This window comes from Diospyros lotus, chromosome 5 (assembly GCF_014633365.1).
Source record: "Diospyros lotus cultivar Yz01 chromosome 5, ASM1463336v1, whole genome shotgun sequence".
In the NCBI taxonomy this organism is placed as follows: domain Eukaryota; kingdom Viridiplantae; phylum Streptophyta; class Magnoliopsida; order Ericales; family Ebenaceae; genus Diospyros; species Diospyros lotus.
Window position 1 is genome coordinate 31919358 of NC_068342.1, and position 22803 is coordinate 31942160.

At 37.1% G+C, this 22803-nt stretch overlaps 1 protein-coding gene across 5 annotated transcripts; it reads right to left on the reverse strand.

The window, feature by feature from the left end:
• Positions 1–1425: 1425 nt before the first annotated feature.
• LOC127801995 (PTI1-like tyrosine-protein kinase 1) lies at positions 1426–21059 on the reverse strand. 5 transcript variants are annotated; one of them, XM_052337593.1, is made up of 9 exons: positions 20680–21059; positions 20482–20591; positions 19417–20227; positions 18966–19202; positions 18733–18882; positions 18503–18596; positions 3815–3907; positions 3635–3695; positions 1882–3429 (listed from the first exon to the last, which is right to left on the reverse strand). In XM_052337593.1, the coding sequence occupies exons 1-8, from the start codon at positions 20938–20940 to the stop codon at positions 3661–3663; spliced, it is 1791 nt and encodes a 596-aa protein (XP_052193553.1). In that variant the 5' UTR covers positions 20941–21059; the 3' UTR covers positions 1882–3429; positions 3635–3660. The 5 variants fall into 5 exon arrangements, 3 of the variants coding, with proteins under 3 accessions (XP_052193555.1, XP_052193553.1, XP_052193554.1); XR_008023244.1 differs by lacking the exon at positions 1882–3429 and adding an exon at positions 9645–9870 and having other exon boundaries at positions 3660–3695; XR_008023243.1 differs by lacking the exons at positions 3635–3695; positions 3815–3907 and adding an exon at positions 9645–9870.
• Positions 21060–22803: the final 1744 nt, after the last annotated feature.

Here is a 22803-nt window from a genome sequence, read left to right on the forward strand (position 1 = left end):
TGTCATAAATAGTAACTTTGCAACTTCAAGAAATTACTGAAAGACCTAAGAACAAAAGTAGAACTTTTTGGAAAATAAGATTCCTAATAATTTAGGATTTTTATATCCCATAATTTCGAGATTATTATTTGGGAAATATTTATGTTTTTAGTTTTTTCCTTTCTCTACTTTGTTTCCTTTTTCTGTCATTTTCTAGTTTACAGATTAAGGAGTTATTATTTCTTAAATCAACTCCTTAATTCTAGTTTTCCCTTTAGCTATAAATTGTATCTCAGCCTATGAATAAAAATGAGATCAAAAGAATTACTTCAAAATGTTATGAAATTGGATCGAATACAAACTACTATCAAACAATTAACCTATAATGGCCCGTAAATGGGTCTAGCTAATGTGGCCTTATATTATGTGTGTTGTAGTTGGCAATATTTGAACTAAATGTTAGAATTATTTTATGACCTCGAAATGCTTATAATGAATGGGATTTTGTGTGTGAGAAGGCAAGATAAAAATTTTGTGGGATTAGCCAGGCAAGAGGTTGAAATTCTAAACAACTATGTGAAAGTGAATTGTTGAGAAGCAATGAAATTTTGAAAAGTCAAATGGGAATCAACGGAAAAGTCAAGAGGAAGTGAGTTGAAAAGTCAAAATTTATGCCTTGAACTGGAATGGATTATCAGCCATGTCTTAGTGGGTATAAATGAAATTGTAAGAGGGTAATTTGGAAAGTGGCAAAGAGAAAGAAAAAGGAAATGGAAATGAAAAAAATATATATATATAAAAAAGAGGAGGAAAACCCTCATTTCTCTCTTCTTCTTTCCCGTTTCTCCTTCTCCTCCTTTGTCGTCTTCTTCTTCTTCTTCTTTTTCTTCTTCTTTTTGTTATCTCTATTGCTTCTTTTGGATTTGAAGCTTTTGGAAGTGAAGTTGGTGGTTCTAGCAACTTTGGTCCTCATTTCAACCATCAATAAATTCAAAGGCAAGTTCCTTCTTCATCTTTCTTCTTTTGGTGCAAGTGTATTTGTATCTTTTGTATGGTAAACTTCTTCCTTGAGCTCCATTGAGGTAAGATTTGATTCTCTCCTTCTGTTGTGAGTCTTGACTCATCCATCTTCTGTGTATAAATCACTTCATCTTCTCACTTGAAAAAGGGTTTCTAAGAAACCTAATAAATTGTGTTTCGTGTCGTTTTTCTCAAAGTTTTGGTCAGCCGAGTGTATCATCTAAACGAGGACTTGTTCCTCCTCATTTCTTGAAAGAAATTGTCACGACCCAAAATCTGAGACTGTGACCGGCACTATCCTCTAAGAAATCACAAACTCCAACAGGGAATAGTAAGCCTTACAATACATATAATTCTTCAAACAATTAAACATCTCATATAAAATACAACATAATTTCATTGTCGTTAACTGATATTGAAGTGCCCACCGGGCTATAAATTTCATTACTTGCTTACAATATTCAAAATTTCAAATTTACATATGAAAGGAACATTAAACCTCCTTATACTCAACCCAGGTGATAAGATGCATGTGTTGTACCCGGAGCATGACTAAAGTAAGTGTAGTAAGGTTGTTACCACAACTCCTACCATAAAAATAGATGTCAACCTACAAAATCTGAAATATTGAGGGGTAAGCTTACCACTGGCTTAGTGGGGGGTAAAAAGCATTATAATGAGGGAAATATAGAATCAATGCATCCAAGAATAATCATCATACCATGCTATACCCAATAGTACTTATAACAATATAAGAGATGACGAATAAACATGTACATATATGAGTTAACCATCTAGAACCAAAGTTCACATATTCCATTCTCTTAGGGCGGAACAACTCTCAACCACAAGATCCACTTCAGCGAAACCATTCTGGCCGAATATAAGCATCATGGCGGAACCATTCTCGCCAAGTAAGGGCAGACCCACTCTCACCCTAATATATACGTGGTACACCAACGGCTAACATTTATTGTAGTCAGTATATAGGGTTCTAGTTGTTACTCCATTTAACACACATTTCATACCATCATTTAATATTATCAAATGCCACATACAATATATGACGTATAAGTACTACCATCCACAGTCCACATAACATGAATCGTATCTTTCCATATGCACATTAATAGAGATGCAATTTAACCACAAGTGTCAATATGCGCAAAATAGACAATATGGATTCCAATTTCCCATATGCAACTAAAGAACGAGATTATGAATAGTATATGTGATCGGGGCTGTCGAACACCAATAGATTAGATAAATGATGATTTGGATTTGCAGCAAGAGTGCAACCCTAAGTCGTCTCCCAACGAACCTTCAACGGATCTGTCAAAACAAGGTTAAACGGGGGGGAAGTTTTTGATGAAAAACAGAAAACTAAATAAGCAAGAACACAAGAAATCAAGATGCAATCAATTGCAAACCAACCTTCTATCCCAGTTTTCGTCGCCTTCTCAATAAACCATTTGTTTAGTTTCAATTCTCAAATCAAAAACCAGAATAATCCTTTAACAACCGCCAAAGATTGGAAAGAAAACCAATAAACAGATTTCAGAAACCTCTTAGTTCGATTTATCAGTTTTTATTCCCCTTATTGCACAGATTCGAGACTAATTGTTCTTGCTTCTAGTTAAAGCCTCAAACGAGCACAAAAACCTTGGATTCTCAAACAAAGACAATGCATGCATTCATCCAACCGGCATCAACACATACACAGATTTAAGAGAGAACAGAAACAAGAGAACAACAAAGTTAAAACAAAAAAAACAGATTTCCATTAAAGCCAAAGACTCAAACCGGGAACAAGGATGGTATTGCAACTGATTACAGAACCTTAGCCTTCCATCTTGATAAGAACAGTGGAGAGCAGGAAAGTTGGCTACTGTTCACGTCCTTCCAAAGAATACTGCCCAAATCGGCCACTTAAGGTGCTTAAGTAGGGCTTAAGGAGGAAACCCTAGGTTACTGCCACTTCACAGCCGATTTCGGATATGTTAGAGCGCGTTATGGGCTTCGGCCTCTTCATAAGAATTGTAGATCAGGAAGATTAGATTAATTTGGGATTTTGAATCACTTGATTTCGATATCGGACGCCCAAGATATGGCCCTTTTAAGGAATCAGCATCTGTGCAGCTTTCCTAATTTGACCCAACTTCCTAGTCCCGACTTTGAAGTGCTGTTTGAAGGCCCAAACAAACTCGGATTTGGACAAACCATACCTTTCCAGAAAGCCCTAGAAGTCCTCTACAATATCTCTGAAGACATCATCTTCATTCTGGAACTTTATCTTGGCCAAAATACTGAAGGAAGTGCAGGAGGTTAAATCTGCTAAAATTGCCCTTACTTCTCTTTCTCCAATTTCCAAGATATCTCATTGCCATCAAGACGTTTCATGCCCCATATCATGCTCCCATAGCCCTAAACCTGGAAAAATAAAGTAAAATAGTGTGAAGCCCAATTCCTATAAAATAAAACCAAGATGAATAAAAAGGACACAACTAATGTGCAAAAAGACTAAATTTGAGGGTTAAATAGTATGAGAATATGTGTTCTATCAATATGCAAAATATCCGAATGATAAGAGATATGAATGCAACAATTACCACCATAATACAATTTACCCACTCACTGTGTTATAGAAGATGCGGGATTCTCTCAAATGCCTCTCGGTTGGGGCGCATCAAAATCACCTAATAAAATTATCAAATTACATAAGAATTAAATAAATACAAAATTAAATCCCCTAAGATTTGGATCAACCCAAGGGCTTCCACAACGGCCCAAAACCCAAAAAATAAAATAGCCTAACCAGCCACACTACCGTCGTCGCCACCGTCTGCCACTGACCATTGCCAGTTCCCACTTCCAGCCACCGCCAGCCAAATATTTCGACGATCAGAACCTACCATTAGAAACACCTAGCAATTGAGGTTAATATATACAAGAACGAGCCAAATCTAACAGCTAGATTTCCGTAGATCTGGTTTTTAATTTTTGGCCAGATTTGAAAAACAAATTATTTATCGTCGGCGGCCACCGTGACTAGTATTTTCCAGCGATTCGAGACCACCAATCAACTCTCTTACCCCCATAAACCAACATATCCAAAAACCATCAAGATCTAATAACTAGATCTTTGTATATCAAAGTTCAAAGTCTCAACCAACCCAATCCACATGCATATACATATATATATATCACGATTTTATGCTAAAAATATGGCTGATGAAGCTAAAGAACTTACCTTCTTATAGATCGGGGCTGCTTTCACAGTGAAAATGTGGTTGGATCAAAGATCAGATGATTAGATTGTACAAAATCAATTGGAAGAGAAAATGAATGAGAGAGAGAGAGAGAGAGAGAGAGAGAGAGAGAGGGAGAGAAAGCTGCAATGGGAAGAATGAAAGAAGAAGAGGGAAATGAGTTGGGAGCCCTAGGGCTTTTATATGGCCACATGGGCCTACTCAACATAAAGCCCAAAAGTTGGGCCTTACAGAAATGACGTATTTGCTATTAGGGTGTAGTGGCATGTAAGAATTTGACGTTGCTTGCATGTATTTTTGGTGTTACATATGAGTTGTTCGTGGCTTAAAAGGTGTTGTTGGTCGATCACTTTCCATAATCTGTCAAATATCTTAGTACAGAGGGTTCTACTGGTTGACTATTGCCTTAATTGATTTACTGTTTGGGTGAAAAAGCCTCTATCGGTCAACAGTTTCCTTCCCATCTGTCTATTATTTTTTTGCCCTAGGCAGTCTGCACATGCTTTACTATTTTGAGCATAATTTTTTGTAGAAATATCGGATTCATAAACTATTTGTTGCGTTGTAAACTAGATTTGATAAGATTTGTTTTGGTTCATATTCCAAACAATTTGGACAAGTTTTAAGTGGTCTTATTTTGTTTCCAAAATATATCTAGATTTTCTTGGCCGATTCTTGTACAACTGTTAGTGTGTTTTGCGCATGGGGGACTTGGGTGCAATAAATGCTTAAAGAAAAACATATTAGATGAATATGATCTCATAAAAACATCCTTGAATGAGATAATGGTCAACAATATCATGAAAATACATAGTTTGCATGTATGTTGGAAATGAGAATGCATATTTCATGCATTGACATATGTGTGCAAGCTATATATATTGTGTGGCAATTGATCTGAGTGATAGAGGGATATCCTAACCAAGCTTGGCGAGCATTGCCTAACCGAGGGAGCTACAGCTCGAATTGTCACCTATCATGAACTAGGTGAGGGGGTTGGATAATGGTCCACCATATGTATATTATATGATTGCTGCCTAGCATGGACTAGGTGTGGGGGGAGGGGTGGATAATGGTCCACCATATCTATGATAAAAATATATGGCATATCATTATTCATTGTGCATCGAGACATGGCATGGTTGAATGCGTGGCTAGTGATGCTCTAGTCATGATAGGAAAATTTTAGATTGATTTTGTTTATAATGACACTAGAATTATTCCTATTGGGGTAACGGTTTCGTATGAGTGTTGACGACTGATTGTATTGTTGCCATAGGTTATGCCTCAATTCATTACTCATAATTATTGTTATATATGGTTGTTGAGCCTTGCTGTAATACTCGAGATCTTTCATATTCAAGGAAATAAAATATCTCCAAATAACTATAAAAGGTCAGGGGCAAAATTATAATTTAAAAGTTCGGGTAGAAGTACAATTTTTGAAAAAAAAAAAAAAAAAACTCGGGAACAAGTGTAATTTACTAAAAGACCTGGGAATTAGTGAAATTCGAGGATAGCTCGGGAACCTAAATGAAATGGATTTCAAAACTTATTAAATATAACTTTGGATTTCAAATGATATTCCAATTTGGCTTTGGATTCCAAATAGAATTCTAATATAGTTTGAGACATGTGACGGGATAAGATTGGGATAAGTGGCGATGTAATGATTATGGTGCTAGGTGGCGGGTCATGTGGCGACACGAGATTAGTCGGAAGGTTTTATAAATAGGCCATGGAACTCAAGGTCATTCCAAAAGAATTTTGGATCGATTTGGGTTCCATTTTGAGGGATTGAGAGGGAAGGGTTGTTCTTGAGAAATAGAGCAAAAATCTGCAAAAAGAATGGGATGAATCGGAGAAGAAATGAGGGAGAACGGGGCTTCGTTGGAAAAATTGAAGCTTCATCGGAGTTTAGGCCAAACCAGTTAGAAAACAATGAGTTAAGTTCCTTTTTTTGTTATATTCCTATAGAAGTGGAAGAAAGAGAGCCATAGGTTCAAACAGGAGTTGAATTAGAGCTAAAACGAGGGAGATATGGCCAAAAAACCAGAGGGATCGCTCACTGTCGCCCGAGAAGAAAGTGGCGTGTGCATTACACGTGCCGACAGGGGCTACGCATGGCAGCGCATGAGGGCGCATGAAAGGCCCTTTTTTGCCTGAAATTTTACATATAAACTCCTATTTTAATGCCCTATAACCCCATGTAAAAATATTTGATGTTTTGTTTACAAGAACTAGTGTTTTCTGTAGAAAAATTGTTGGATCCGCTATTAAACATGCAAGCTCCCACTCCTTTATTTCTTTTATGCAAGCTCCTAACTCTCTTCTCATGTTTTTTATCCTTGTGCAAGCTCTTAACCTCATGAAGATCCCGATTTATTCTTTCTTTTGATTTCGGTTGTAAGCTCTTCTTGCACTCTCCTCTTCAATATTGAATAGTTTGATTCGGTTTGTTTATGTGGTCTGTAATGTTAAATTCAGTTGAGCCACGTTTGTAATCTCAATGAAGGTCTCAAATCGCCCTCAATTTCCCAAGGAATAACGCTTTATTGTTAGGGTCAGATGACGTAAGGATTTGTGTCTCCTTGCAAAGGGAATGTTATGTATGGATTTATGGGTGTTAAGGGTGTGGGGTGCAAAGCTACTGGTTGTCGACTGTTGGGTCGTGACAGTCGATCGTTGGATGTATGGGCACTAACTATCTACCGTTGTGACAAGCCACAAATGAGTCAGGAAAGCTGGTACTTCCAGTCACCCACCTTTGTTATTGTGCATATCATGATATTGTGTGATACATAGGGATTAGGTTGCATTCATTGGGGGAAACATGCTTTGTGTGTATGGGGATTGGCACGAATCAGTTGGTCTAAGAGCCAACTTGGGTATATTAGGTGAGCATATGCATTTAGAACATTTTGCATGTGTGTATTCCTTTGTGGGCGTAGTATGGTCTGATGCTTGGTTTATGGGGGCTTTGACATCACGTTTATGCTGCAAATGCCATTGCATTTCTTATGTGTTGCATTGCATGGTGAGAAAGAGTGGTTATGAGAGGTGGGTGAGGCCTACAGCGTAAGATCGTGGAATGGATCCACGGCAACGATATGTTATGATGATAAGCTATGAATGACAGGAAAATCCAATTGTGGCGATATGTTATGTATGAAAGGAAAAGCATGTTATGAATGTCAGGAAAAGCCAACCAAAGTCAGGAAAAGGCAGGTCAGGAATGATGATATGGTAGCCTATATTGGGCTACTAGCAGGTTTGTAAGTGGAAGTTGAGCGCTAGTATATGTATCTTGTGTGGGCCCCAAGGACCCTTTATGTGCAGTTTACTTTATGTTTATGCATTTAAGGCTAATGCACGTATTGAAAATAGCATGATGTGTTACTACATTGACATGGAATAACTATTTGGTAAGTTGTTTAATTACATTCAAATTGTTGGGTTGTAAAAGATAAGTGTTATTTATCTTGTTGTAAGATTTGAGTTGAGCTCGAAAAAACTCATTTTGTAAAGTTTTAGGATGAACCGTGGTAAAACCTTTGGTGTCGTTGATCGATAGTGAAAGTGATTGTGTTTGCAAATCTTTCAAGTAGGTAAGCTTAAAGGTAGTGGAGTAGGCGGGTGCCAAACCACTATAAATCTCATGTGCACTTGATTTCTCATTCTTACTTGTTGTTATCATTATTCGTGCTTTCAAAAGAATCATTTTTCAAAAGTTAAAGAAGTTTTGAAATTTGCAAAACAAAGAGAAAAGTTTCGAAACATATCATAGTAGATTTCGAAACACACTTGACAGAAAGTTTGGTTTCGAAACATATTTGACAGAAAGTTTGGTTTTGAAACATACTTATATTTTGAAACATACTTAACAGAAAGGTTTATTTCAAAACATACTTCCTCATGTTTCGAAACATAGTGTCCTACATGCTATAAGTTTCTGTTGTGCCAAGAATTATTGGTAGAAAAAATGAGAGACTTTTTTAAAAAATAAAAAGATTTTAGCCGCGAGGGTCAGCCCCACGGCAGGAAGGGGCGCGAGACGAAGCTGGCCACAAGGGCCAGCTCACGGCAGCCTACCACGAGGCCCTGCCTCGCGGCAAGGCTGGCCGCAAGGCAGGCTCGCAGCAGCCTGCCACGAGCCAAGGCTCGCCGCGAGGGCTAGCCCGCGGCGGTTTTGGTGGTAACCTCCCCATTCTTTTATTTTTGACCCATTCAGCAACCGCCACGTGTCGACACCAGACACTCTTGAGAATCGTGCCCTATAAATACCCAGCCACAAGACATTAATGGGGATCTCCAACTTCGGTAAATCTGATCACTTTGAATACACTTTTACTATTTTTTCGGGAAGATTCATCGGGATTCGGGACTGATTTTGGCATCGGAGGGTCTTCACGGGAAAGATTCCCGCGAGCCTTCTAACCTGTTTTCTCAGCATTAACAGGGTGGAATCCTTGCGGCGAACCTAACGGCGAGGGAAAAGTCTTGTAGCGAACCTAGAGGCGAAAGTAAAGTATTGCGGCGAACGTAACGGCGAGGGAAAAGTCTTGCGGCGAAGCTTGTGGCGAAGCTAGTGGCAAATCTAGTGGCAAAGCTAGTGGCAAGACCTTGTGGCGAAGCCTAGGGGCAAATCTAGTGGCAAGACCTTGTGGCGAAACTAGTGGCGAAGCTAGTGGCAAAGCTAGTGGCAAGACCTTGTGGCAAAACTAGTGGCGAAGCTAGTGGCAAGACCTTGTGGTGAAGCTTGTGGCGAAGCCTAGTGGCAAAGCTAGTGGCAAAACCTTGTGGCGAGAGCTAGTAGCGAAACCTTGTGGCAAGAGCTAGTGGCGAAAGCTAGCGGCGAAAGCTAGTGGCGAAAGCTAGTGGCGAGAGCTAGCGGCAAATCCTTGCGGCGAGCATCCTAACGGCAATCTCCCTTGAAGCAACATCTCTTACAGCAATCTAACTTCACCCGACACCGAGCTCAAGTGGACCCCACATCACAAATTTTAATTGTTGTATTTTGGCAACAATAGTTTCTAATTTATTGAAAATTTACCCAAATCCCAATTCACCCCCCTCCTCTTGGGATATACTTGTCATTATATAGAACTAACACATTAATGACCCTAACAAATTATCAAATTATAGATTATCTAAGTCTTTAGCTTCGGTTATAGCTATAACTTTAGAATCCAAAGCCCTAGGAAGACTTCTTAATACCTTTCTTACTCTTTCACCATTTGTATAGGTTTCACCTAGAGATTCTAAACCAGTGACTGTATCATTTAACCTAGTGAACATTTCATTTATAGATTCATTTTCTTTCATGGAAAATAGCTCATAATCATGAATAAGTAAATTAATTTTTGTTTTTCTTACCTGCTTGGTACCTTCATGTGTTATCTCTAATTTATCCCATATTTCTTTGGCAATTTTGCATCTTGATACGTAGTTGAACTCCTCGCAATAAAGAGCACAAAACAATGTGTTCATGGCTCTTGCATTTATCTCCATGCTTTTCTTGCCTTCTTATGTCCAATCTTCCATTTTCTCAATATCGGGGAGCATTCATCTCCTTCTTAACAAATTGCAAAATGTTGATGTCCTGCATAAGAAAACATGACGTTCTTTTCTTTCAATAATTGTACGTAGAACGATCAAAGAAAGGAGGATGAGAGGTGCTTTAACCCTCAAATTGAGATGAACCAAAAAAGTGTGCCATTGTGGATCTTTAACCCTAGGTTGTTAAACCTTTGAAAAAATGGGAACTTAGCTCTCGTACCAATTGATATAATTGTATAGCAATGGCACCGCAACCCAATAGGGGGGGTGAATTGGATTATTTAAAAATTTGATTAAACTTGAAATCTTTTTTCTAAAAAAGTGAGGATTTAATGCAAAAGATGTTAAATGATGAGAAAGCTTAACAAAATGAATAGAATGAAAAATGAACGCAATAAAAGGAAAAGCAAGATTTATAGTGGTTCAGCCAAATGGCATAATCCACTCCCTTAACTCTTCACTAAGGATTTAAAACACTTCACTAAATTCTTCTACTTGATCACAAGTAAGCCTTCTAGTCCACAAGACTCAAAATTACAACCTCCTACTATCAAAGTAGGCCCTCTAGCAACCTTGCTAAGAAAATACAATCAAAATTACAACAAGAGTGAATCTGAGAGAAGAATCTCTCAATTACAAGTTCTCTCAAAATCAACACAAGGCTTGAACTAATAAATACAATTTAAGAACAAAGCCTTAAAAGAGAGAAATGATTTAAAAATAATTTGAGCACTTTGGGTAGATAGACAATTGAATGCTTGCAATAAGTTCCTTAAGAGCTTTAAATGATCCACCAACTCTTTATTTATAGTGTTTAACGAGTGCTTCCAAAAATATGGTCATTGGTGGTAGTTGAGCTCATTTAATGAGCTATTAGAACTAGTTGTTGGAGAAGTCGGCGTGAAAAATGGTCAATAGATTCTAAGAATCGATCAATAGGTTAGAACAATAATTTGAAAACTGTCAACATAAGGAGCTAAAATGGTTGACATGCTTAAAAACGATCGACCAGTTTGTGTGCAATGGTTGTTGACCACTCACGGTTGAGAACCAAAATTTGACCAATCAATATGCTATAAGAGCCAGTTGACAACAAGGACCAAAATGGTCAACCGTTCCTTAGAATCAGTCAATAGCTTGTCCTTTGCTTTTTAAAAGATTTTGCTCTATTTTCTCCAACACTTTAATACAGATTTTGAATCACATTTAGGAGAATCTTTTGAATCATAAAACTTTATTTTTTCAATCTCCATCAAGATATTTTGAGAAATAAATAATTTGCATTTTAAGATGAGTTGAAATTGATTTTCATTTGAAATCAAAATCATCTTATAAATTGATTTAGGGCATAGATATAAAAATAACGTTTTTCATCATCAAAACCAAAACCAAGAGAAAAATAACAAAGAGATTCGCGAGGAGATGAGAGTTATTCATCGTCGGCAAGATAAGATTATGCAGCTTCTTGGAGTTGTTCTCTCTCGCTTGCCGCCACCTGCACTATCTTTTTCACCTCATCTGCTTTCAGAGCCTTAGTTGATTTTTCTCCTATGTTCACACATTTTCATTCTTTTGATGTATATGTTGTTTTTGAAAGGTGTATGAATGATAATGTATGGCTAGCTCTTGTGTTTTGGTTGTATGGAAAATGGATGTATGGATTTTATGCATGAATCATGTATGAATTGCTACATCTCTTTTGTATGGTTAATAACATTATTGATTCCTTACATGATGAATGAATGGATTTCGGTTTAACTATTTGGGTACTTCATATATATGCCTCTCATGGTTTTTCTCTTGTTTGCTTGGATATTCTATGTGTTCACCCTTATTGTTTCTCACTTCACATGACTATCGTTCATTTTGTGATTTTAGTAATGTCTGTTTAAAAGGGAGTTTGATTTAAAGGGGAGTGTATGTGTTTTTGTCAAATTCTTTTTGAAAAATCCTTTTTGACTTATGACAAAAAGGGGGAGAAATTAATATGGTGAAATTGATTTTAAATGGGTTTTGTCATCATCAAAAAAGGGGAGAATGTTATTTTGGTTTTGGTTTTGATGATGAAAAATATTATTTTCTTGCTTCTTGTTGTCTCTATGCCCTAAACCATTTTATAAGATAATTGGGCTTCAAAATGAAATCAATTTCACATTTTGTCAGTCCTTTGTCAAACATCTTGAGGGCACTTGAAAAAACAAGTTTTTATATCATAAGATTCAATTAAATTTGTTTTAATCAAAATGTGTCTTAAAATGTTGGGGATATGAAGCAAAAATCTTTTAAAAGCAAAGGACAAGTTGTCTACAGATTCTAAGGAACTATCGACCATTTTGGTCCTTGCTGTTGACTAGCTTCAATAGCCTGTTGATCGGTTTAAAATTGACTCTCAACCATGACCGGTTAACAACCACTACATACAAATCGGTCGACCACTTTTCAGCATGTCGACCATTTTTGCTTCTCATGTCAACCGATTTTTAAATTTTTGAACTATCCTGTCGATCGATTATTAGAATCTATCTACCATTTTTCTCGCAGACTTTCCAACGGCTAGCTCTGGAAGCTCATTTAATACCCCCGAACCACCACCAACGGCCAAATTTTTCAAATGGCTCGTCATGCTCTATAAATTGAAGGCTAGTGGATCATTTATGTAGCTTAGAGAATTTATTGCAAGCATTCAATTGTCCCAACTTCTTTCAAGTGCTCAAAATTGTTTAAATTTTTCTCTCTTAAAACTTTGCTCTTTAATTGTATTCATTGCTTCAAGCCTTGTGTTATTTTTGAGAGAATTTTGTAATTGAGAGATTCATCTCTCAAATCGTCTCTTATTATAATCTTGTTGCATTTTCCTATCAAGTTTGCTAGAAGACCTACTTTGATAGTAAGAGGTTGTATTTCCTAATCTTGGAGACTAGAGGGCCTACTTGTGATAGTGTATGAGGATTTAATGAAGAGTTTGAAATCCTTAGTGAGGAGCTAAGAGAGTGGATTAGGCCATTTGGCAAAACCACTATAAATCTTGCTTGTGCCTCTATTGCTTTTAATTTTCATTTCATTTACTTTGTCAAACTTTCCTATCAATCATCATTTTGTTTATTAAATCCTCAATTTTTATCAAAAAGTTTTGAAGTTTAATCAAATTTTTAAATAACCCAATTCACCCCCTCTTGGGTTGTGGTGCCATTACTAAACAATTCTATCAGAGTGTCATTGGATCACTAAAGTGCATGGAGATGCTTTGGTAATCAAAAAATTTATAATGAATCATTCAATGAGATTGGTCATGTTCAATAGGTTTAGTTTTTTGAAGTTTGTTGCAATTGCTGACACTCAATTTGCTCGTATTATTGTTATGCTTAAAAGATTTAAGCTTCTTAGACGTGTACTTGAAGCATTGGTCATTAGTTATCAACGAGCGCAATATTGAGATGATGACTAAGGAAAAGCTCGATTTGTTCATGAATTGGTGGTGAATGAGGATTGGTGCAAAAAATTTAATTACATTCTTACTTTCACAGCACCTATTTATGACATTCTTAGAGTTTGTAATACAAACAAGCCATGCCTTCATTTGATTTATGAGATGTGGGATTCTACGATTTTCAAGGTGAAGAAGGTTATTTATGATCATGAAGGAAAACTACCAAGTAATTTTTCATCATTTTATCATGTCATTCATCGTATTCTTCTTGCTCGTTAAATAAAACATAGCACTCCATTACATTGTCTAGCTCATTTATTGAACCTAATGTAATTTTTAAATTCAATCTCCATTTCTTTCTAATTCAATACTCTATGTATTACTTATTTTTTGTTTTTGAAATTTTATCCATTTTGTCTTTTTTGAAGGTATTATAGTGATAAATGGCTTCAAAAGAGATAAGGTAGAATATCTCCACATATGGATGGAGAAATCTCCAAAGAAAGAATTAAGTGCTTTAAAAGACCTTTTTTCTAATGAAGACGAGCGTGCTATTGCTAATAATGAGTTCGCTAATTTTTCTTTCAAAAGTGAGCTATTTGGAGATCCATATTCTATCATGAGCAAGTATGGCACAGAACTTAGGAAATGGTGGGCATGTTATGGTTCATGTGCTCCTTTGCTTTAAAGGTTAGCTTTTAAGGTAATTGGACAACCTATTTCTTCCTCTTGTTGTGAAAGGAATTGGAGTACTTATTCATTCATTCATTTATTTAGAAAGAATAAATTAACTCCAAAGCGTGTTGAGGATTTGATCTTTATTCATAACAATCTTTGTCTTTTATCATTGGGTACCTCCCAATATTATGACAAGAAGACAAAGATATGGAATGCAAGTAGAGATGAATTTGGGAGTATGGAAGATCTGGGTGTTCTTGAGTTGGCTAATCTCTCCTTAGATGAACTAGGGTTGGAGTCTATACTTTTTGATGAAAATGTTAATGAGTCCGTAGAGACAGGAAATGATGAAGTGGATGAACTTTTAGAAATTGTATTATGTTTGATTTTTTTTAATTTAATGTTTGTTTTTAATTATTAAGTCATGGTGAACAATGATAGAACTTATGTTTATATTTGTTTGAATGCATTATGAAAGGAATTTATGTTTATTTTTAGATTAAATAACTATTTTTTATAATTTTTTATATAAAAAATTATATTTACAAAAAAGCCTCTATATTATTTTTTATTTATGCTTTTACCCTACGTTTCCATTTTCTACCTTTTTGGAAAAATGTCATTTCCCTATTTCTATTTCATATCAAAAACGTTTTCCATTTCCATTTCCATGCAACCTACGGAGGAAGAAAGGCATTTTTATTTTCCAAAGAAAGTATATCTTTGATATGCTAAAGGAGATAGGGAAACTAGGGTGTAGACCTACAGGAACACCCCTAGACCAAAATTGGGAGCACAAAATTATCGAAGAGAATCCACCAGTTTAAAGAGAGAGATATCAACACCTAGTAGGGAAGCTAATCTACTTATCTCTCACCAAACAAGATATTGCTTATAGTCTCAGTATGGTAAATCAATTCATGCACTCTCCCACGAAAAGATATTTAGAAACAGTAAGTCAAATTCTTCACTATCTAAAAAGTACTCCAAATAAAGGTTTACTATTAAAAAAAAAAATGACCATCGGAGTGTTGAGTGATGTGCAGATGCACGATACAAAATCCACTATTAAGTATTGCACAAAAGTATGGGAAAATGTGGTGACAAAGAGAAGTAAGGAACAAACAGTTGTTGCAAGAAGTAGAGCTAAGGAAAAATATAGGGCAATTGCTCAAGGAGTGTGTGAACTAATCCAGATAAGTAGGTTACAACAAGATCTATCTATTCCAATGAAAGAACCTATAAAGTTATACAATGATAGCAAATTTTCCTTCTGCATAGTTTATAACCCTGTTCAACACGACAGGGTGAAGCATGTGAGAATTGACGAAAACTTCATCAAGTCAAAAATTGACAATGAGACATTCACCTTATATTATGTGCCAACAAAATTACAAGAAATTGACATTCTTACAAAAGCTCCGTTGAAGTCATATTTTGAGTCAAATGTTAGCAAGCTATGAATGATATTTATTCACCAGTTTAAGGAGTAGTGCTGGAAAATAAGATTTCGAATAATCTAGGATTTTTATATCCCATGATTTCAGAATTTTTATTAGGGAATTATTTCTACTTCTAGTTGTTTCCTTTCTCTAGTTTGTTTCCTTTTTTCTGTCGTTTTCTAGTTAAGAGATTGAGGAGTTATTGTTTCCTAAATCAACTCCTTAACTCTAGTTTTCCCTTTGGCTATAAATTGTATCTCAGCCTATGAATAAAAATGAGATAAGAAGAATTACTTCAAAACAGCCTCTGATTTCACAAGTAATTCCAAAACAATTTCAAGTCTATGTATGTTGAGCCCAGTTATTGCTACAAACTCAAAAAAGAGAAGCTCTTCTTCCATCTGTTTCAAAGCAGACTAGTCAGTGCCATTGCTATTTGCAGGTTACCTAGCCTGTCTACATGCATTTAGGATGCCCAAAAATGGTATTTTCTTATTCTTGTACAATTACAAATGATTCATTGACTCATAGCACCATTCTTTCCCTACCAGCCGTAAGTTGCTGCCTTGAGTTTAATTATGATCACGTTTTGAAGATATTACTGTTCTTATTAATAGTGGTTGGGAATGTTTTACTTACTAGTTAAAGATTTATTACAGATCCATCATACTGATGGGATGGTTAAATGCTTCCATGTTAGACTGTGCTCATCATCTCTATGTGGTAGGCTGTCTCCAAATTGCAACTAGCCTCTAAGCTGACAATTGATTGCATCTCCAGAGCTGATGTTAAGTTTTGACTTGAAACAAATACATGTATGAAAACAGAAAAAATTGATTGTGAATATTCTATCAACTCAAATCTACATATAATCAATGCTAAACTTGATAAACTCTGTTAGAATTCATCAGAAAATTATGTCAATTTGAATTTTTTTTTGGTTTGGTGTAGTATGTAAGGGAACAATACAGTGGATTAAGGATTGAGCAGTAAATGGAGAAGTTCCAAGAAAGTATGAAGATTGCAAAAGAAAACTCAACTATAACATGACACCTTTTTCTATTAAACATAGATATGATGAATTTACAAACGGATGAAATAAATACAAGGAGAAGCAATATGAGCAGACCTAAATAAATACAAGAGGTTTGATGTCCTATGCAATAAAAATAAAGGTGTTTGTTGAACTGTGAGATTTTTCTAGATACTCTAAAAAGCAAGTAGTATTTTCTGTATTTTTTCTATGAAATCTTTTGTCTTCTGTCAAGATCTGTCAGAAAGGTATGGAGATCCTAGATTTAAGGATTTTTGTCTTGGAAAAGTTGTGTAAAAGCTATCTAAGTTTGGTATTGACCAAAACAGTGTTGTATTTGAATTTTTCTATATATATTATGCTGAAATGAATGGAGAGTTGGCTCTCTCTTGTTCTCCAAACATTTTCCTGTTATTTTTCAGTTCTTTTCTCTGAAAAACAACATGGTATCAGAGCCCTATTGTTCTTAAGGGCCTGTGTGCAAACAAGAGAAAACCAGTAAGATTTCCCCTCACTAGCCAAAAAGTAAATACCAGAAATTCCAAGACCTTGCCATGGCTTCCAGTAGTTTTGGTTCAGGCTCACCTCCTGTCTTTGATGGGCAAAATGATCAGATGTGGGCTATGAAGATGAAGGCTTTTCTGAGAGGCTTGGACCTCTGGGAAGTAGTAGAGACGGGAAGGGATCCTCTACCTCTGAGAAACAACCCAACAGTGACTCAAATGAAGCACCATGCAGATAAATGTGCTAAAAAATTTAAATCTCTATCTCTTATTCATACAGCCGTGACAGAGACCATATTCACAAGAATAATGGCTTGTGAAACTGGTAAAGAGGCTTGGGATAGATTGAGGGATGAGTTTCAAGGAAGTGAAAAGACCAAGCAAATGCAAGTACTGAATTTGAGAAGAGAGTTTGAACTTCTCAGAATGAAGGAGTCAGAGTCTGTGAAAGATTACTCAGACAAACTTATGAAGATAGTAAACCAGATAAGGTTGCTGGGTGAAGATCTTCCTGAAAGAAGGGTGGTTGAAAAAGTGTTGGTGAGTTTACTAGAGAGATTTGAGTCCAAGATCTCCTCCTTGGAAGACTCAAGAGACTTGTCTCAACTTTCATTAGCTGAATTAGTCAATTCACTTCAAGCTGTGGAGCAAAGAAAAGCTTACAGACTTGAAGAAACCAGTGAACATGCTCTTCTGACAACTCATAAAGGCAAGGCACAAAGTGGAGGAAGAAAATCTGGAGGTGAAAAAAGGAATGATGAAAAGAGAGATCAAAATGGTAGCAAGGGAAAAGGCAAGAAAGGAAAGTTTCCACCTTGTCCTCACTGCAAAAAAAGAAGTCACACAGAAAATTATTGTTGGTTCAGGCCAAGTGTCAAGTGTAGAGCCTGTAATCAACTTGGTCACGTAGAGAAGGTGTGCAAAAACAAGATTAATCAGCTGGGACAACAAGCACACGCTGTTGAGGTTCAAGAGAAGCTGAAAAACTTGGCGAAATTAAGTTGGCTCATTGCTCTTCAGAAAATCAGATTGCTGATATAATGACTAAAGCATTGCCCAAAGCTAAATTTGAGTTCTTGAGAATTAAGCTGGGAGTCTCCAAGAAAAATCTCAAGGAGGAGTGTTGAACTGTGAGATTTTTCTAGATACTCTAAAAAGCAAGTATTATTTTTTGTATTTTTGCTGTGAAATCTTTTGTCTTCTGTCAAGATCTGTCAGAAAGGTATGGAGATCCTAGATTTAAGGATTTTTGTCATGGAAAAGTTGTGTAAAAGCTATCTAAGTTTGGTATTGACCAAAACAGTGTTGTATTTGAATTTTTCTATATATATTATGCTGAAATGAATGGAGAGTTGGCTCTCTCTTGTTCTCCAAATATTTTCCTGTTATTTTTCAGTTCTTTTCTCTGAAAAACAACAGTGTTCCAGTCAGAGACACCAACCTGCAATCTCTGGGCTTTACAAACAAGCATTGCCATGATTCATGTCTTTTAAGTATATTTTCATAGGTAATGATGATGTATAGTTAGGATAACTGGCTTTCATCTATACTGAGAATTCTAAAGGAGTCTGAGTCACCGTGTCTGGGGAAACCTGCTTCGCCTTTGGAAGTAATCCGATTTAGGAGCTCCTCTCTCTTTCTCTGCATCCATAGCCACTGCTCTGGCTCCTCAAACAACTGCAGGATCTGCCAAATACAAAGAGAACTCTTAACCTCACGATATGCGGATTCATTGAGGATTTGCGCTTTCTTTTAACTTTGTATTGTGTAGATTCATAGTCCTAGGCAAGCAAAATATGGAAAAGAAAAAGAGATCGATTACTTTTTTCATAGTTGGCCTTCTAGATGAAGAATGCAAGAGGCAGAGTCGGGCAGCAATCATCATCGTCTTCATCTCATCCTTGTCATAGTCGTCTTTAAGGTAAGGATCAATCAGGCGTTCGCATAGGCCAGAGCTGAGTAAGGATCTTGCCTGCAAGTCACAGAGTCTCAAGGTAAATCATATTGGAGCAAAGAGCAGTGGGCTGAACTTAGTCCATGGCAGTTTCTATTTACCCAGAGTACCAAGCTTTCGTGATTGGAAGCCAGGTTCGTCTGAATAGCCTCTTTACCGGTGATCAGCTCCAGCAGCACAACCCCGAAAGAATACACATCTATTTTTTCATCAACTTTACCATACATCATGTACTCGGGGGCCAAGTATCCAAACGTCCCAACTATGCGAAATGGCTTAGCCTGTCCTGAAACTTCCCAAGTCTTGTGATGTGTTACAGCCGCCCCAAAATCTGACAACTGTGTATAGGAAAAACGACCATCATGCTAGTAGAGATTATGCAAAACCTCTAGAAAACATCGGTATAAGATTATTTGATTACAATTCTAATATGCTTTTAAGTGGTGCCCGGGTGATGATCTCCAAGAATCATATATTGATTGGAAAGCAGAGAAAGTTGCTTTCCTTGTCTTCTAATTAAAAGAAAGAACAAAAAATTGAAATTCAACTTACTTTTGGCTCCCAATTATCAGACAGTAGAACGTTTGATGATTTCACATCTCTGTGAATTACTGCCGGGGAACGAGAATGGAGGTAATCTAGTGCCCTTGCCAAACCAATAGCTATCCTCATCCTCTCCCTCCATCTGAGTTCTTTTAGATTTTGCTTTAAGCTTCCATTCAGCAGATTGTAGACAACTGCCTGCAACCTTTTGCTGTAAGAATACCCAATAAGTTGAACAACATTCTCATGCTCCAAACTACTCAAGGTTTCCACTTCCCGGAAAAGGTCATCCGCCGAAGAATCAGTGTTCTTTAGAACCTTCACGGCTGCCAGTTGACCATTGTCAAGCTTGGCACAGTACACCTTACTGTTCCCTCCCTCTCCGATTATCAATTCAGGGCTGAAATCATGGGTTGCAGTGCTAAGTTCTTCCAATGTAAACCGTCTGTGTCTCCCCGATCCCGTTATTTCCAGGATAGCCAATCTCTGGGACAACTCCTGTTTCATTAAGTCAGGAAGCTGCAATGACTTTTTGAGACTCTGCCTATGTCTACTCGAAGTTTCAATTTGTTGCAGCCGCGATGCGTTTGAGGAAGATGGCATTGTCAGGGACTTTTGAATCTGGCGGCTCGGCCGAGATAGTTCGTGGTTATTGTAATTCGATCCACACGACAGAGAAGATTGGAGAACCTTTCTTTCAGATCCCTCCTGAGAAGTTCCCTTCCCCTGCATCAATATTCTTCCCCCACTGTCCAACACTAGAAGGGAGCAAGTGGGGGGTAATGCTTTTAAGCAGTTGGTGACGGTTGAACTCTTAGGCCTGCAAGCCAAAAACTTGTGTTAGATAACTCCTCGTATTATGAAAGAATCCATGTATGTATTGGGAGCCTGTTCTAAGTGGGAATAGGAAAACCCGATGGAGTGTAATGTCGCCTTTGCGATTGAGACCGAACCATGATCAATTTTTATGTGTCCTCTTTCTCTTGATTTCAATACATGATGTGTGAGGTCCGATCCTAACAGCCTGAATGAGACAAAAAGAGGGGGACAAGTTTGATGGTCAGTTTCGAGTACCGAGGAGAGCTGCAGCCGAGGGCCAGAATTGCTGCAAAGTTGATCCTGACTTGATGGCTTAGCTCAGAGAGGTAGGAATCTCCTTCACAAACCTTCACTTGGAAGTCCACCTGTAAGATGAACAAACCATCATCAGAAATTAAGCAATTGCTCCATTACAAAGCAGTAACTCTTCAAAACTGTGTTGAGTTGTTGAACCCGCTTGGATTTGCAGAGATCTTCGTGGATGTGGAAGCTATTGGGATCGAAAGCATCATCTGGTTCCAGCACATGAACCGCAAGCACATTGTCCCCCGTCATCACCACCGAAGTGAGCAGCCTCAGCAGGACTTCTCTGCTGCAGTTATCAGAGCTGAGGCCAACGATAATTGTCCTCTTCTTCATCTCTGTCCTGCAGGCCCTCAGGAGCGACAACACTCTTCCGCCATCAATCTTGGGCTTGGAGCTCCTGGCCGTCATTGTCAATTGAAGACGCAAAGAAGTGTCACTGTTCTCTTTAGTCTAGTCTAGTAGTGTAGTGAAGCAGCTTCTTTATCCCTTCTCCATAGACCATCGTGGATGACTGGGATATTGGTTTTGTTTTGTATTTTTGAGGCCATTCTATAACATGGTGCTGGTGACTCGCTGCTGAGCTTCTTATTAATTTGATTCGGGCCCTTTGCATAATTACAAGAGCTACTGGGGCGGTGGGTGGAGCATTTAAAGAGCTTTGGTAGATATGCTTTGCTTGTACAACAGATGGAAAACGCTACGAGAGGACGCCGACAGTGGCAGTAATTAAAACCAAGTTTACTGCTACGGCTACTGCTGCTGCAATGAAATACATGGATTGAGGATTGAGTCATTCGGGAATGCCTACTATTATTATTATTATAGGGCAGTCTTGGGCCAATTTTATCAGCTTTTTACTCTTAAAATTCGTGAATTGTATAGCATCAACTACTCAAGTAAAGTAAATACGCGAGAGCCACATTTGATGAGCTCATATATACAATATAGATTAGGGGTAGTCCATCCACCAAATTCTTTTTTAAATTATAATTATTATTTTGAACAAATGAATTTGAATAACAATTACATATGCAAGGGTGAGAGGGAAGGTTACATCCACAGCTCATTCTCCCAAAGGGACTGGTTTTGATGAGCCTCAAGATAAAGATTAAAAGCTGTATGGATATGCATATCTGGTTGGTTGGTTGGTTGTTTGTTCAACGGTTTAATACAACAGTTTAATAGGGACGAATCTATGAGGAAAAAAAAAAAAAAAACAGAATTGAATAGGGACTTCAACCGGCCAAGTTTAAAGACATGGTAGTATATATAAATTTTGGGCACTATAGCATCAAATTCCTTTGCATTTCATTGCAAGAAGTAGGTAAGCTTATTGAATACGGAAATCAAAGAGAAGCAATCCCTTGCATCCTCAACCACCTTCACATGGACCCTCTAATAAGAGCTCTGCTTTACCAATTTTTTCATTTGAAAGCCAAGTGTTAATCACCAAAATCCCAATCAGCCACTCTCAGCTCTCATTCATGGAAACGTGAAAGACAGTACGAAACGTTTTTTTTGGGCAATTTTTTAATTTATAAAATATTTTGGGAGTATTTCGCAAATTATAGAAAATTGTCAAAAATGTGTTTTCGATTGAAAACATGTTTTTAGCAACCGATTATGGTTCACCAACTATATATATTATCTTCTCTTCTTTAGTCTTCTTCACACCATCTGTCTTTTATCCCTAAATCTAATTTTCATTTTTGAATTCCAAAGATCATCACCATCATTCCCTCGCTAATTGCCTCTTGCTTGCTCGATGCTCGTGTCATAGTCAATTGAACCTTATTCTCGTAATCTTCGTTCCCTCTTGCAATTGTTCCCTCTCGTCGTTTTTTCCTCACACTTATATCAATTGCTTCTTGCTGGTCAATGCTTGTGTCACCATCAATCTTGCTGGTCAATGCTTGTGTCACCATCAATCAAGCCTCAATCTCACTATCGTCTTTCCCTCTCTCAATCATTCCCTCTCATAATCGTTCCTTCTTGCACTCGCCACCAATTGTTTCTTACTGCTTGTGTTTATATTATATTTGAATTATTTTTTATATTATTTTTATATTTATTAAAAAAAACTTTTATATTTTTTAATGTATACTTTATCTTAAATTTTCATTTCTTATTTTTTTTTTTTAAATATCATTTTTCCGCTTCCTTGCAACCTAAACTGTCAGCGCATAGCCATGCCTGCCAGTACAAATCCACAAAGCCATTTTCTTTCCTATTAGCTTGTTCAGAGTCCAAACTTCAACAATAAAAGCAGTG